This window comes from Pempheris klunzingeri, chromosome 14 (genome assembly GCF_042242105.1).
Source record: "Pempheris klunzingeri isolate RE-2024b chromosome 14, fPemKlu1.hap1, whole genome shotgun sequence".
NCBI classification, from domain to species: Eukaryota; Metazoa; Chordata; class Actinopteri; order Acropomatiformes; family Pempheridae; genus Pempheris; species Pempheris klunzingeri.
The window spans coordinates 13,402,116-13,418,581 of record NC_092025.1 but is presented as its reverse complement, the minus strand read 5'-3'; the positions used below and the strand labels follow the sequence as shown (position 1 = coordinate 13,418,581).

Below are 16,466 nucleotides of genomic sequence, written 5' to 3'. Positions count from 1 at the left end.
GTTCGTTCAGTTTAGATTTCTGTTGCATTATGGGTTTGTTGACCTCAGTTTTTATTTAAAGGGCCCATAGTTAGACGTTCTGTTGATACTTTCTCTTGCTTATGTATTTTAATTGTTTGCAACATTGATTTTCCTATTTGATTGTTTAATTTGGCTAAATAAAGCCTTAATGTCTGAAAATGTACTCTTGTGTCCCTGCTCTTACTGCTTGGTCCCAAACAATCGGAAAATACTTTTCAAGCATCTTTACCCAATACATAAAAAAATAGGAGAGTGTCGGAGGTAAGCATTTTTCAGGATGGGAAATTGGAGTTCAGTGTAATGATTTATGGAATATAACATTGAAATCATCATACTGTGTTTAATATTTGTTTGTTGGTATGTCTGTGATACCAAGCAACAGATTTTGTCAAGTCAGTGATTCAATGAGAAAATAATGTCATTTGACTATTTGGGGTCTAATTTTAGCTTTCAGCATCTTTATTGTGTCTTCTTTTGTTTCAGTTTTATGTTAATTTTCTTTATCTGTTTTGGTTTCAAGCACCTAGCAACCATGATGAAAATCAGTGTTCTCTTTTTGAAATGTTATCCCTTGGATTCAATTCAAACTAAACGACAATAGAAACATCTAATTCCCTAATGCTAATATACTGTATTAACATATACTGCATGTATGGCTACCGTTCTTAATGTCATGTTCTTAAAAGCCAGATGGTGACCGTACTGGATGTAATTCTGTGTCTCCTGGCCCACTGTCTTCATAAGGTCTGCTGTGATTATGCCCAAAGCCAAGTCTGCCCCTCCCTTTAATGATAGTTTGTTCATAAATGATTGAAGTTAACCCCAACTCTTCAAAGTTACCATTCACAGCCCAGATAACTGGAGCACTGTTAAACTTTAATTACTTTTCAGTTCTTCCCTCAAACTGTTCCTTTGAATTCTGAAAAAGAAGAAGAGGTCTGACTCCAGTTTGTCAAAAGAGATCAGTAGGAATTTATTATTTGCTTTTAATACATGTACAGCTCTGTTTTCCTGCCATTGCTACACTGATCAGTCACTGGCAGTCATCTCAAACTGAACTCCAAATGGAGGTCTTCCAACACAGAAATGTTTCTGAGACAGCATAATCATGAGTCAAGAGCATTTTGTGCTGTGTGGAGTTAGGCTCATGGCATGTGTAGCTTTCAGCTGAGCCAGTGCCAACTTTGCATGAGGCGGACTGAAGGGTTATGTTGAACAAAGAACAGAGGTAGAAGCCATCTTTTGAGAACAAAAGGACCTCCAATCACTGCAGTTACCCCAAACAATTAAAAACAGGCCTGAAAGATGAATACACATGAAAGAATGACAAAGACACTCTTAAAGCCTTTTGCCTTTTGCTTCACCGGCTGACTGCTTAAACTGGATCTGAACAATGAGAGAAAATAAAGAAGGTGCGGATGATGAGTTAAACACATGGAACCTGAAAACACCTCATCATGTCTGTGACAATAATGAATGAATCATAGAAATAAAATGCACAGTACAGGGAGCTAACATGGAAAATAAATACTGCACTGGTTGCTAAATCCTTGTACATTCATCAGGGTGCACGCATTCAGGCTTTTGCTTCCCTCTTGTCTGGCTCATGTGCTACATTTCTCCAAGTTATGCCACTTTCCTATGAGAATCCCAGCATATTCATTGCATGTAAGTTTTGTTGAGCTGAGATGAATAACTTCACAGTAAAATGCATTTTTGTTAATGACTGATGTAATTGACTTTAGGAAGCACTTTCTTTCAAAGACACAGAGGTGATCAGCAAATTGTGTAGTCCATGAATAACAAAGGAGTGTGCTGTTATGTGCATAACTGCACATCACAACAGAGTGATGAACTGCTGCAGAGGCAGGCATTTAGATTGATCACAGGTTTTCATCCAGTGGCTGTTTTGAATTTGGGATGATCTATAATTTGACAAAAAAAAGAAAAAATCTTACAGTAAAAACACAGCATAGTCTGAGCTGTGTTTGGTTTCCTGCTGTCAAAATATGGCAGCAAGTTCTCTTTTCATATAAATAATGATAAAAACACAAAAGTCTCCTTCTCACTCACATCAGAACTGTCACAAGAGTCTCTAAAAACCTAGGAGACACATACAGTACATAGCATAGCCTGCATACATACAAATATACATATATGCAAATACACAGAAACAATAACCTCTCCATGTGGAATAATGGCATGTCTGGATCTGAAATCATAATTTCATATAAAAATATATAAAAATAAAAGTAAAAATCAAAAGAAGTGTCATCTGAATTGGTGAGAGAACATTAATCTCCATTGCTCTTCCGCTTGTGTGATGCATTGGCAGTTCAATGAATCAGTGTCTTTGTGAACACACCGTTTCTCTGTCCATGGGATTCACACACATGTCCAGCGGCCATTTTAAAAGCAGCCACTACACAAGTTTAATACTGGAGTGTAAAAAGGTCCACAGACACAAAGAGAGGAACAAGGTCCTTAGCTCTCTGGCCAGCCAGCGAGGTAACATGAAAACTACACATCTATCTATCTACACACTAAGGGATCTCTGACTGCAGGGCATGGTAAGTGCACATTCCCATGAAGAGGTCAGTTTACCTCTTAACCCTGATCAGTTCATGGAGACCTGCGTCAACGTCGACATGGAAGGGTGGGCTGGTCGTGTCAACCCAGGCACATGTTCCACTTTTGTGTATTCCTGTAACACTGTCAACCATTAGAAGTACTTCAAAGAATGCAAATATTCTACCAGGAGAAGGTTAAGTATGTTTTGTGGTTGTGTTTATTGTCCAAAACTCATATGGTCGGACGCTTGAAGCAAATGTCGCTGTCTGGACATTTGTGAGACCTTCATTCTTATCATAAAACAATGACTTCTGAGGATGACAGTACAACTGACACCTCCACTTGCTGTCTTTCGTTCCATGAAAAAGAACAACCAAAAGGATGCTCTATCATGTTTTGTTCAGGTTCAAGTTCTTCCTTAGGTTTTTCCATCATATTCTCATCTCATGATCAGGACTCTGGTCCAGTGAGGGCTCCCTGGTGCTGATCATGGATGCCGAGGGCCCTTGGTTGACTCCAAAGGGAGAGACAGCTGGAGATCGAGCTGCCAGAGGGGACAGAGAAGGGGAGAAGCTGGGGGACATTGCTGCTGATGAAATGGATCCTTCATGACTGATAGGGGACCTGCGGAGCGAGGCCAAGTGGGGGAATGTCCGTCCAATCACAGGGACCTTGGGGGGGACTGACATGGCCCCTGGGTGGGCCACTGATGTGATGAGTGGTGGAGGGTCAATTCTAGGTTTGGGATCCATTTTATGCTTGGGCTGGAAGGGTTGGCGAGGGTTCTGGCTCTGCTGTGCAGTTTCATCTTTCAGTCTGGCGATCTCTGTGAAGACATTCGCCAGAGGCTGGAACTGAGGGCACCAATTGAGTAGGTAATCCCAGTTATAACTTCCACGGAGCTCCTCATCACTGGCAACAATAGCTGTGAGGGAACCATCCACTGAGGGCTTACCGTCCTCAGGGAAGGCATAATCCTTAGGGAGGGAAATGTTGAGGCCTCGGCCTACTCCTAGGTACCCGCCTCCCTCGTCCCTATAAACTGGGAGCTGGCCAGAGAGCAAGGTTCCACTGAGACTACCTCCCAGTTTCTTTCCTTTGAACCAGGTGCTGCCCTCCAAAGCTGCAGGTTCACAGGAGATGTCAGAGAGCTGGTCAGCGTCCTGCTGAATTCCAGAGTCTGGTCCTCTAGCCGAGATGTGCTCCTGCATAGATGAGGTGATTGAGGCGACACGGGGGTACTCATTTATCATCCTGATCTCATCATCCTCCGCTGCCTCAGCTGACCCTCGTCCGCTGGAGTGAGAAGGATCCAGAGAGCCCCCTCGAGTGTAGGGACCGCCACCAGCCCCACCTTGATCTCCAGCATAGCCTGGCAAGGCCTGGTGGTAGATCCTCTCCCCTCCTGTTCCGGAGTTACAATCATCCAATTTCTGCAGAGCAGTTCCTGAAGCAACAGTTCTGTTTCCTGCATCCTGGCCTTTCTTTCTCCTGCGTGATTTGACAAGGAACACCACCACAGCCATGACCACAAGTAATACGATGAAACCAAGAGACACTGCAATGATGCTAATCAGCAGGATGTTGACATCGGGGGCCAGGCCAAAGTTGGTGTTTGTGACATCGATGGAGACCTGAGCTGTAGTGGTACGAGATGCATCTAGAGGACTGTGAGCTCTCACATCGAGGGTCATCAGCCTGGTTTCCCGTTTGGTCCGGCCTGAGCCACTGCTACTACTGCTACCTGAACCGTCCAACTTCAGGAAAATCACTCCAGTGGTTTTGTTCACGTCAAAGTATGGAGAGCTGGTGGGAAGAGAATAGAGAACAATACCATCCACCCCTCCATCCTCATCATTTGCCTGGACTTGACCAATGCTCTGGCCTTTCTTAGCTCCCTCTGGTATCTCAAAGGAGAAATCAGAGGATATGAAGAGAGGGTCATACTCATCTTCACCTGTGACGAACACCTGCACAGTTACAGTGGCTGAGTGGTTGCCTGAATCGACTGCGACTGCTACAAAGTTAAAGGAGTTGACTTTTTCGAAGTCAAAGGGAATTTTGCTTCTGATTTCTCCTGAGTTGTGGTGCACAGTGAAGCTGTCTTTTCCTGCCCCAGACAACATATAATACTTCAGTTGGCCAAAAACCCCTGTGTCATGGTCTATGGCATGTAGAACAGTCACAGCTGAGTTTGCTGGTTGATTTTCTCTGATACTGGCAGTCAGGACTTCCACGGGGAAGAACGGATGATTGTCATTTACATCTTTGACTTCAACAATGACTGGAGCCAGCGCGAAGTGACCCTGTCCATCTGTGGCCTGGATGATGACAATATGTGTGGACTGGTGCTCACGGTCGAGTGCTCGCTGAAGCCTCAAGGCTCCAGTCCACTGGTCAATGGTAAATAAGTTCACCTCATCACCGGAGCTGATAATATACTGGACCTCAGCGTTGGGAGTTGAGTCTGGGTCTGGCAAAAAGACAACAACAGCATACAATGAATGAACTGAAAGACAGGAGGTAAAAAAGGAATAGTGGAAAGGGAGAAAAAAAGGTGAGATAACTGGACAAAAAGACAAGTCTTTTTCCCACCTGTAGCAGTAAGTCGTATGATCTCAGTCCCAGCAGCAGCTCCCTCACTCAGTGATACAGTATATTCTGCTCTGCTGAATACTGGAGGATTATCATTCACGTCCCCAATGGTTATCACCGCAGCAACACTGGAGCTCCTCTGTGGCACACCACGGTCTGAAACTACCACAGTAAGGTTGTAAAGTGGCTTGGTTTCAAAGTCCAGCCCCTCAGCCAACAGCAGAGTCCCAACTGTCTGAAAGCCCCGTCCTTCCAGGAACCGCACACTGCTTTCAATCTGGAATGCATTTCCTTCATTCCCACTGGCTATCGCAAAGTCAAAGCCACAGTTTTCTCGAGAGAGGTCGCTGTCAAAGGCCTCAAAAGTCAGAACTGTTGACCCTGGGATGGTATCCTCAGAAACTGTCGCCCTGCAGTTAGAAGGACATCACATGTGTAAGCACAGCTCTTGAGGTTACACCATAACACATCAAGAATCTAATACATAAACTGACCTGTACTCTGATTGGTGAAACACAGGAGCGTTGTCATTGACGTCAGCGATTTGGAGCTGAACAGTGGTGAGGGAGGAGAGTGAAGGCGAGCCTCCGTCGCAAGCTTCAATAACAATACTGACTGACGGACGTTCAGCGTCAAACTCAGCTCTGTGATTGATGAACAGGGTTCCTGGAGAGGCAATGAGAGGACGTCAGACGTTGTGCTGGGAAAGTTACTTTCAAAATGTTATGAATTACATATTAATAAACTGGAAACTTTAGTCAGCTAAACTATATCAGGTAGGAAGCCAAGTTTGTCTACCATTGTTAGGGTCAATGTAGAAACCCTCCTGGGTTGATGACATCACTCTGTAGGTGATCTTTCCGTTCTCTCCAGAGTCCCTGTCAGTTGCTGTTACTGTGACAACCGCACTTCCTGGTGGCGTGTGCTCAGGCAGAGTTACCTGGGGTGCAGAGTACAATATAACATTTGTGCATCATGACAAAATAAACAAATAAAACAACAATAGGTCACATACTGTTATAAAATATCCAAACCCCTGGTGAGGAGGTTAACGGGCACTGAACTAACAGAAGGTAAAATTGCATTTCACGTTGTATTTCCAGAGCTCGTGCTAATGTTGATATCATAAATACCATATGGACTCATCTCTGTAATCTCTCCCAATCAATATTATTAGTTTTTGTTATCACCCCCACGGTGTGCACATTAGGAATGTAAATATTCTTTTTCACAGTGTATGTCCACAACGAGTAAACAGTAGTTATGGTGTACATTAAAACAAAGTACACAAACAGAACAATAGGGATGGAAATGAAGGTGCATGTGAGAAACAGATTTGTACAACGCACATTAACACACAAAAAAAACAACAAAACAAAGATCAACTTGATTAATAAACCCTCCTACCTGATAGAGATCATGGGTGAATGCAGGTGCGTTGTCATTAATGTCCTCCACCAGTATTGTTATGTTCGCCTCGGTTTGGTGCTGGCTGTCAGTGGCTCGGACAGTCAGGGTGTACCACGTCTTCTCCTCAAAGTCCAGAGGGGCAGTGAGTGATACGCCTCCACTGTAGCGGTGAATTCCAAACTTGCCTAAGGCTGTTGGGTCCAGCTGCAAGGAGTAGGAGAGGGCAGGACTGGAGTCGACATCATTACCCGTCACAAGTGTGATCTCTGTGCCAATCAACATATCTGATAGAGAGAGAAAGAGATAGAACAAACATCAGTTATTTGTGTTTAACTTCCTGTGGAGAAAATTATGTTTTTTGTGGTTTTTATGCATCGATTGATGCACAATTACCATCCTTAGACCCACACAGAGTTTATCTAGTGACATAATTTGTTTCCGAAAATTCATGTATTTGCTGTAAATTGACCTATATGACCAGAAGCAGAATGTAAACTGCAAACTAAAGTACTTACTTTCTGGGATGCGCACTTCCTTGGGCAAGGGAATAGTTGGACTGTTGTCATTCTGGTCAACAATGATCACTGTCAGTGTGGCCGAACCAGCCAGCCGTGGACTTCCTCTATCAGTGGCTGTAACTACGAGCCTGTGGGTAGGCAGAAAAAAAAGGTTGTCCAAAGAGTTTTCCTGCCTCTTAGTTTAAATTTAATGCTGGTGATGATAGAGAAATATAAAAGGAACATAAAAACTTGCACATCTGCTTAATTTTTCCTTTTTTTTTTTTAAACCATTGCTTACATATTCTCATATTGTTACAAAATCAACACACATGATGTTGTATAAATGTTAAAGTGAACAGGAGTTGATTTATAGTTTGAAATTGCAGCTTTACTTCATCTGGCATGCAGATATCAGTTTGCACTGGTGCTTATATCTTCAACAGACTACGTAAACCTCCTCAACAGCTATCTAAATACAAAGTAGTTGAGTTAACACAGTATGATTAATGATGTGCTACGTCTAATTGTTCCACTTCTATACATGCTTTTGTGTGTATATATACACACACCACGCAGCAGCTCAAACATTTATTACAAGTGAAATATATATCTATCCTCAAAAGGTGCATACAGAATGCTTCTTGGTGAGGTTTATTTAACCACAAATCTGTTCTCACTTGGTCTGGGTAAAGATCTCCCGGTCCATGATGGCCGCTGTGGTGATGCTTCCTGTCATGGGGTCGATCTTGAACAGGCCGCTCATGCCTGATGACTGGATGGAGTAGGTCACCTGACCATTTTGGCCCTGATCCACATCTTCAGCCATCACCTTGGCAGGATGAAGAAAAGGGTAAAATGATGGAAATGTATTCTTACCTGGAGCAAAACTCCAATAGCCAGGTACAGAATACCTCCACAAATTTGTATCATTTATAGTGCAGTTTTTGTATTTAGATATACCTGTATGATTGGCATTTCATATCCCTGCGCTTCTCTCATGTAGGCCACATAATTCTGCAACTGGAAGCGAGGAAGGTTGTCATTGACATCCTGCAGGATCAGGTTGATAGCCATGAAAGATGTGGAGGACACAGTTTCAGCCTTCACAACCAAACGGAGCCTGGGGGTATCTTCAAAGTCCAGCCCCATGGAGCTCTGCACCCTGATTTCACCTGGAGGACACACAGATTTAAGTGGAAAATGAGGATCAGCAGATCATCCAACAGCAGATTAAACTGATATGTCCGTGTTCACAGTTTAAAGCAACATCTTGATAATCTGTAACTCAAAATGGAATTCACATCCAATAGGTTACTAAAAAATATTATATTGCAAGTTTCACCTGTTGAGGAGGCGATGGTGAAGGCCTGCTTTTTGTTCCCACTAAAGAGGCTGTAGCTGATACCCTTACGTGTGCCATCTGGGTGTTGAGCCTGAGCCTGAGCCACAGCTGTGCCTGAATTTTTGAAGAAGAGTAGAGAAAATATTCCATAACTGTGACAGCAGGGAGATCTTAAAAGCGTACAGAGGGACAAATAGATTATTCTAATCCCTAACAATATTGTATTAATGTCAAACCTTTTATGGCGTTCTCCTGGATGCTCACGTCTCTGGCATTCCTGGAGAAGCGAATGCCACTGTACTCCACCTCCTTCACATAAATCACCACCACTCCCTGCGCAGACTGCGCTGGACTGCCCTGGTCCATAGCCTCCACTATCAGCGTCCTCTGAGCCTGCGTCAGATCCCCCAGTGGCTCAGTGGCCTGGATCTCCCCAGTCAGGGAGTTGATGCTGAAGCCCTTCACTGGTGCGGCGAAACGGTAAAACACAGAACCGTTGGCTCCAAAGTCCTTGTCTTCGGCCTTCATGGTGGCCAAAACCCGCTGGGACCTCCTGCTGGACACTTCGATGACCAGCGGATCCTGGATGAAGAAGGGAGCGTTGTCGTTGACATCTAGGACGGTGACTGTCACCTAAAAAGAACAGGTCACATGTTGGTTAGTGCTAAAAAAAATCTCCTAAATCCAATATGTGAATCATAAATACAAAGCTTCTTTTAACACCACTCAACTGGACACATTCAACATTTAACCCTTCATTTACCTGAGCAGAGGAGTTCCTGGGTGCAGCAGGTGAAAGGTCAACAGCAAACACCTGGAAGTTGTACGATGCCGTTTTCTCTCGGTCCAGAGGTGCTGATGTGGTGATAACACCAGTGTTGTCATCCACAGTGAACGCTCCATGTGCCTCTCTGCTAAGGAAATACAGAACCTTCCCATTCAGGTCATCATCGGCGTCTGTGGCCGACACCTGGAAACACACAAATACATTTTCATGATTAAAAGAGTATTATCAAAATATGAAAACTTGTCGTAAAAGTGAGCATCAACATCTCTGATAATCTAGATTCTCATTTCTAATTACCTCCAGGACTTTGGACCCCTCTGCAGCATCCTCTGACATTTCCACAGAGTATCTATTTCTGCTGAAGACAGGACTGTTGTCATTGACATCCAGCACTTTGACTTCCACTGAGATCGTAGTGCTGAGAGCTGGGCTGCCTCGGTCCATGGCCACCACCTCCAAAGTATATTCAGCCCTCGTCTCCCTGTCTAGGCTGCGCGAGGTGGACAAGGCTCCTGTGCTAGCGTGGAGGTGGAAATCTCCATCGGGGTCCCCAGCTGGAGGGAGAGTTAATGTGGCAGAAGAAAGAACATTTAGTTGTTTTTTTCCTGTGGATTGAGTGTTAAACAAAGACAAGAAATAGGAACAGCTGTGCCAACTCTGCACTTAAGTCAAAGTTTGAATGTGCTCCAGACAGATATATGGAATGTACTATATTTGAAATAAGGCAGAAGGCCAATCTGAGGTAGCTGTATGCTGATCTGATCTTTCATATGGGAGGACTAGAGCTCTGTGAAAAGCTCAGTCAAAAGCAATACGTTAGACGTAATGCTGCATGTATCCCCTCCCTACCAGATAAGACCAAATTTACTCCTGTCACTACAACTTCAGATATTACCATAAATGGTCCAAGAAAACCTGACGGTTCATGTGCCAATTGTGATAATCTGTCAACGATCTATAAATTCAAACTTGACCATTTTAAGACTGGAAAACACCAAAAATGACAAAAATTCACTGTCTCTTCCAGGATATTGCTAATTCCACATTCAACACACCCTGAAACAGCAATTACAGCAATTGTGGCAAACTAAATTGCTCTTTATATCTATTCTTATAAAAAACTTTATTTAAACCCACAACTCTGTTTCTCACCAGTGATCCTGTATTCCAGCTCTCCACCAGGACCTGAATCAGGGTCTGTGGCCTTGAGAAAGCAAAGCTCTAAAGGGGCCTGGTTCTCCGGCACCTCCAGTCCATACCACGGCTTTGCAAAGACCGGCGCATTGTCGTTCTCGTCCTGCACCTCCACGCGGACTACAGCCTTGGCAAAGTTAGGAGGCAGCCCTCCATCCTTGGCATACACTATTAAGAGATAAGAGGTGTTAAGTTAATGAGATATAGGGATGATTTATTTGTGGGATTCAACACAAGTTTAAACTGAAGCACCTGAGGTGATATGTGGAAATGAATAATCTTGAGCGAATAGACAATGGATGTATTAGTACCAGTGAGTGTGTAGTGGTCCTGTAGCTCTGTGTCCAGTTCCTTTGTGGTGGTGATGACTCCTGTCACGGGGTTAATGATGAAGCCTGGCTCTGTCACACCTCCATATGTAACTTGGCCATTAGAACCTGCATTACAACACATAACAGGCGCAAATAAAGATTAATGGCTGGGCACACTACGAAAACAAGCAATAAAGAAAATAGGCTACAGTCAATGTAATTAGGCAGCGATATTATTGAATCCACAGCTGCACAGACCAGAAATAAAAGGCTCTGGATGATGACTGTAACCACACATTTTCATTAGCATGAACTTGTGGTTTGGTTTAAAATGATTTGGTTTTTCAAAACCTTTTATGTGTCTCTATTGTTTAGTTCATGTTTAAACTACAGACATAATTTCATTATTTTGTGGAATTATAAAACTGAAAATCTATGAAAAAATATGTGTACAACTTGTCCCATAGACGGCATCAAAAAGCAAAAAGTGTTTTAATCTCTTTGTAGCTACAGTATGTCTCCACTTCCAGCATATTGACTATACAGTATTAAAATAACACATTTAAGCCAACCTTGGTCCCGGTCAGTGGCAGTCACAGTCAACACAGTGGTCCCTGGTCCTTGGTTTTCCATCACCTGGGTCTCAAATTCTGCTCGCTGGAACATCGGGGCTTCGTCATTCACATCAATCACCTGCACACACAGCACCTGAGAGGTGGAGAGCTGAGGTATCCCATGATCCTCTGCCACAATTGTCAGATTGAACATTTCCTGCTCCTCCCGGTCTAAAGCTTTGAAGATGGAGAGAGAGCCTGCAAGAGAGAAGAGAAAACTGTTCTAAAACCACCTTTTCTGGATTCCTTCACTCAAAACGTCTAGTCTTATTTGTGTAGGTATGTTTGAGTCTGAGTGTGTGTTTGGATTATTTTTTCAAACATGTAATTTTGTATACCTGAGAGAGGCAGTATCTGCATGCGTAGGGGACCAGTAACAAAAAAGCCTTTGTAGCTTTGCTTTATGAGAGTTTCCACAGTAAGCAAGGGACCACAGTTACTTCACGCCAGCTACTCAAATTCTGGCAGACTGAAAATGCATCTAGATGCATTGACTGCAGCGCTTTATCTGTGAACATGTATGATTATGTTATTGTTTTGTCTCCACTTTCTCATTCCAACATTAAGTTATGTGTTAGCATTAGTTGGTGTGTGTGTGTGTATGTACACGTTTTTTTTTTTTTTATATATATATATAAGCTGGTTCAGATAGAGTGTGTGAAATCAAACCACCATTTCTCAGTTTCTGGCTTCAGTTACTCTTCTACCTTTTACGTCTGCACCCCACACCCCTGTCATCGCCCAGACTACATGGAGGGTCAGCCAAAGAAAGAAGAAATACGAGTGTGTGTGTGTGTGCACTGTTCACAGCAGTGTACAAGTTTAGTTGGCATGTGGTGCCTGAGAGACGTGTGTAATTTATAATGCCATGGCATGCCAAGCCCATTGTGTGTTGACTGCTCTGTGAGGCTGACGCTCTTGATGGTCCTGTGAGGCTTTGCTAGCTCCCATGTTTCAGCCAAACTCAAACAGATGAAAAACATTTACTGTACTATTCCATCCTCCGCTGCAGCCAATTTAGTGTTACTGATACAGTATCAACCAGATGATAAGGGGGCTCTTACTCTCTCTGGATTATCTTTGCTCAAACTCACAGGAAACTTTATTTCACTTCTACCAAAAATCTCAAGCTTGTCATACTCAATGTCAGGAAAATGAGCATAAAATACTGCACAAGACAGGCAGATTTTTCCATTTAATGCTGCGCAGCCATAAACACGGTGTCCAGGATTTGATTATCATATTTATATACTGTAAATCCGACATAGCTTTAATGATGGAACAAGCAGATACAGAATATAATATCAACGTTCTCGAACACTACTTGAAGCTACTTGTGCAGAAATAAAGAGACATATAAGAAACATTAGCTTTCAAGTGGTTAATAAAACTAGCAGTGAAGCAGTTGTAATGTGAAATAACAGAAAGTCCATGTTGGCAGAGTAGACTTATAATTTACAAGCAGTAATCAGGCTAATGATACCCCCCACATTAGCCGGGCAGTTTGGCAAATGTCTCCTCCATAAAATGCTAATCTGCCATTACAGCTATTATTAACCATAAGCCTAATACCACACAGTCTAAGAAACAAACCAGAAGTGAAATCAAGCCTTGCTAATACACCAGACACTTGACAGTAATGAAGTAAAGACTTTCCTCCATCTGGAAGCTACATTAAGTGTATGTCTTATGGTTCCTAATCCCATCTCAGCCAGAGCTGAGCACGCCCACATCACCCCGCTCTGACGATGAAGAGATTACATATACACATATATAAGATATCAAAGGCTGTCCACGTCCCTAGACCAAATCGGTTCCCATGAACAAATCTGTCAAGACAAGAACACTAAAGCATTATTCAAGTGAAATATTGCTCTAACGCATTGAAAGATCATCTAGTGAAGAGGGTTATGAGGGTTATGAGTGTTTTAGCAGTTGAGACCCTGTAGACGCAGCACTTCACTGGGTAATTACGACCTTCTGGAAAGTTTTGTTCATCCAGGGGGCTTCCATGGGTGGGATGCTGATTATCATTTCAATCATGAAACCCCACACAAAAAGGCCACATACCACTCCCGCTGTGTTAAATCATTCAAGGCAGGATTACGAATACATGAAATGACGTGATGAAATTTGCCCTAATCTTCTCTTGATGGAGTGCAAATTGGCTATTTACGGGAAATCTCCAGTTTCCACAGACCCTTTTATATTATTGTAACATTTTGATATTTTTAGATAGTTGTGTCGCACCCTAAAAATAACCTCACCAGTGTTTGGGTTCAGACTGAAGCGGCCAGCGTTGTTGCCTGCCTGGATTCTGTAGGACACTCGGCCATTTTCTCCTTCATCGTCATCTCGAGCCATCACGTACAAAATCACAAACCTGACCATGAAGATACAAACATAACATTACATACATCAAACATGACAACTACTTCTGCTAGCTTGTAGCATTGAAAGTAAATGCACTTGATTATCTTTTAATATTCTTTTTGGATGTTTTTCCTGTGTGGCCTGATGGATGACATCTGTCAAAGCAATGACAGAAATGTACATTACAGATTACAGTTAGACATGCCACTCACCCTACAGGTTGATCCTCCATGACGCTGACCGCAGAAGGAGAACTGAAGACCGGAGCGTTGTCGTTTTCATCCGTCACAAACACTCGGGCAGTGACCGAACCCCAGCGCCTCTGAGATGGATCCACTGCCTGGTCTGTGGCCCGCACCACAAGGTAGAGGGACGGTGTGGACTCACGATCTAACTTCTGGCCCAGGGTCAGGACTCCGCTGGAGGGGTCCAGGGTCAGGAGATCAGGCATGTCAGGCCAGTAATGCTCAATGGAGTAATGTAGCTCACTGTTGGGTCCACTGCCATCCTACAAAAAAGAAAACAGATGATTTGGACGGTGAGTGGAAATTTTGATCCAGGAAGGAAAAACACTTCACAAGCGAGGAAGTTGGACGACCTTGGAAATAGACGCTCAAGGTCCACTTATTTGTTTTTTCCACAGCTTTCAACTGCTTCTCACAGTCTTTATTAATGGTTGAAATTTGCTTCCTATATTTAGGTCACATGATGACAACGTGGTAAATTCCATCCTCTGATGAGGACTGCGAGATGCAGTTCCAGGGAAAAACACTTGAGTTGAAAACCTTGAGTTAAGATTGTTTTGGAACTTGGAATCATGTCTAGGTGTAAACACTTGTGCTGAAATGAAAACTAACCTAACCTAACAACATCAGTTTATTCAACAACTTAATAGATTAAGTAATTTATAAGGCAACAAATGCCACATATTTAAGAGTTCTAGCCTCTGAAATGTGACAATTCTCCTCTTTTCTCTGTTATATATATATATTTAAATATATATATGTAAATTGAATATCTCAATCAGACTAAACTAAAACTTTTTTTTCTAACAATTGGTGCCAAATAAACTAACAGTATCACTGGTTAACATTAAAGATAACATATTCAGTTTCACACCTGATCCAAAGCCTGGAAGGTATATATGGAAGCTCCTGGCTCTATGTTCTCTGGAATCACAATGGTAACGGGATCTTCTGTGAAATGGGGAGCATGGTCATTGCTGTCCTGCACGTTGATATCCAGCTGCACCAGGTGGCTGCTGGGAAATGCCTGGGAGAAGTCAGACACCTCGATATGCAGCGTGTACTTCGACCCCTTCTCATAGTCCAGCTCGCGCACCAGGTACACGTCGCCCTTCAGACGGTCCACCATGAAAGTCCCATCTCGGTCCGTACCCCCCACCACCAGGTACGTCACCTGGCCTTCCAGTAAAGCAGATTCATGCTGGTCGTGAGGGCGGACAGAACCAATAATGGAGCCTGGAGCAGCCCCTTCAACTGTGTTCAGGGTCATGGAGAGCATGTTGGGTTTGGGGTTGGACCTGGAGGAGCTGAGAACCTGAAGGAAAGGAAGCTTGTGTCAAACAGGCTCATTTTAATCACATTATTAAAACTTTCTTCAGCTAATGATGATGATTCAGATTAAATCCAGCAAGTAATTCATCATCCACAAATCCATCCCAAAACACAGTGAAACAAACTTTGAAAACATTTCAATATAAAGTATTGTTTCAACCCAGTGTAGAAAGAAAAATGTCAAGGTCAATTCTGTACTGTGGATGTTACTGGATTGTCTGCAGACAATGCAGCTATATGGCTCTCGCCCCAGCCCATCCCCAAACATAGCCTTGGGCTGTAGTCTGTTTCTGTTTTGTTGCTATTACTATAATGACCCTCACAGGCATTCTCATTGTGCATGAAGACGTTTATATACAATCCTTCCAGTAAATATCTTGACACTGTGGCATTCTGGCTTCAAGATGAGAGTCAGAGTTTGTGACCTGTGACAAAATAATGAAGGCTGTAATGGGAGGGAAAACTGTAAATATTCCAGTTCAAATAATGCAGAGCAAAAAGTGCAACCTCCATATGCCGCGGTCTGGTCAGATGGGAAACAAATGCGTGCCACGAGGCTTTCGCCACTCTGAGCAACAGCCCCAGGGTCCGATATTGTTCTTAGAGAGATCAAAGAGCTCCGAAGACAGCAAACAAAAGCACATTTTAACAAGCTCTGGTTTCGTCATCAAAAAATCCACACGAGAAACCATTCCTCACTTTTGTTACTAAAGCTCTGTTGCAATGAATTGCATCTTTCTGGTGTCTTTATTGGACATGAATAGAAAGGATAAACTGAGAAGAAGAGGGACGTGATGTGAATGATGTGTATAATTTTGCCTAATTAAAAAGACTGATGCTATGAGCAGACATTTTAGCTAAAATGCAGTACAAACCACATGTCAAAAGGTCACCTGTTACTGAATACTGTTTAAGAAAAGGAAATAGAACCATGTCTAATTTTTTTTCATCTGTGTTTCATTGCAAGTGAATGAAATTCAGAAATAAAACACATTTAATTGAGCTTTGTGGTGTTTTAGCCATGAATGTTTACATTTGGATTGACAGAACTGCAGCAAAGTTATCATAATGAACCAAACTAAAAACTAAAACTAGGTGTGACAAAACAGTTCAGTTAACTGTAATGACAATAAAAATTTTACTTTAGATGAAAATAAAAATTGGCCAGATG

General features: G+C 42.8%; 1 protein-coding gene across 1 annotated transcript in view; it reads right to left on the bottom strand.

Annotated features, from left to right (window-relative positions):
* Positions 1–995: 995 nt before the first annotated feature.
* dchs1b (dachsous cadherin-related 1b) overlaps positions 996–16,466 on the bottom strand; it is a 66,828-nt gene continuing 51,357 nt past the window's right edge. Inside the window, exons 13-31 of the mRNA XM_070844057.1 lie at positions 14,838–15,278; positions 13,931–14,226; positions 13,613–13,728; positions 11,304–11,543; positions 10,732–10,857; positions 10,379–10,588; positions 9,524–9,780; positions 9,203–9,409; positions 8,676–9,072; positions 8,440–8,553; positions 8,058–8,269; positions 7,775–7,926; positions 7,113–7,243; positions 6,595–6,881; positions 5,986–6,127; positions 5,682–5,853; positions 5,188–5,597; positions 3,393–5,065; positions 996–3,350 (exon numbers count right to left, since the gene is read on the bottom strand). Of these exons, the coding sequence (XP_070700158.1) occupies positions 3,024–3,350; positions 3,393–5,065; positions 5,188–5,597; positions 5,682–5,853; positions 5,986–6,127; positions 6,595–6,881; positions 7,113–7,243; positions 7,775–7,926; positions 8,058–8,269; positions 8,440–8,553; positions 8,676–9,072; positions 9,203–9,409; positions 9,524–9,780; positions 10,379–10,588; positions 10,732–10,857; positions 11,304–11,543; positions 13,613–13,728; positions 13,931–14,226; positions 14,838–15,278 (5,910 nt within the window). The 3' untranslated portion in view covers positions 996–3,023. The remainder of the gene's footprint in view (positions 3,351–3,392; positions 5,066–5,187; positions 5,598–5,681; positions 5,854–5,985; positions 6,128–6,594; positions 6,882–7,112; positions 7,244–7,774; positions 7,927–8,057; positions 8,270–8,439; positions 8,554–8,675; positions 9,073–9,202; positions 9,410–9,523; positions 9,781–10,378; positions 10,589–10,731; positions 10,858–11,303; positions 11,544–13,612; positions 13,729–13,930; positions 14,227–14,837; positions 15,279–16,466) is intronic.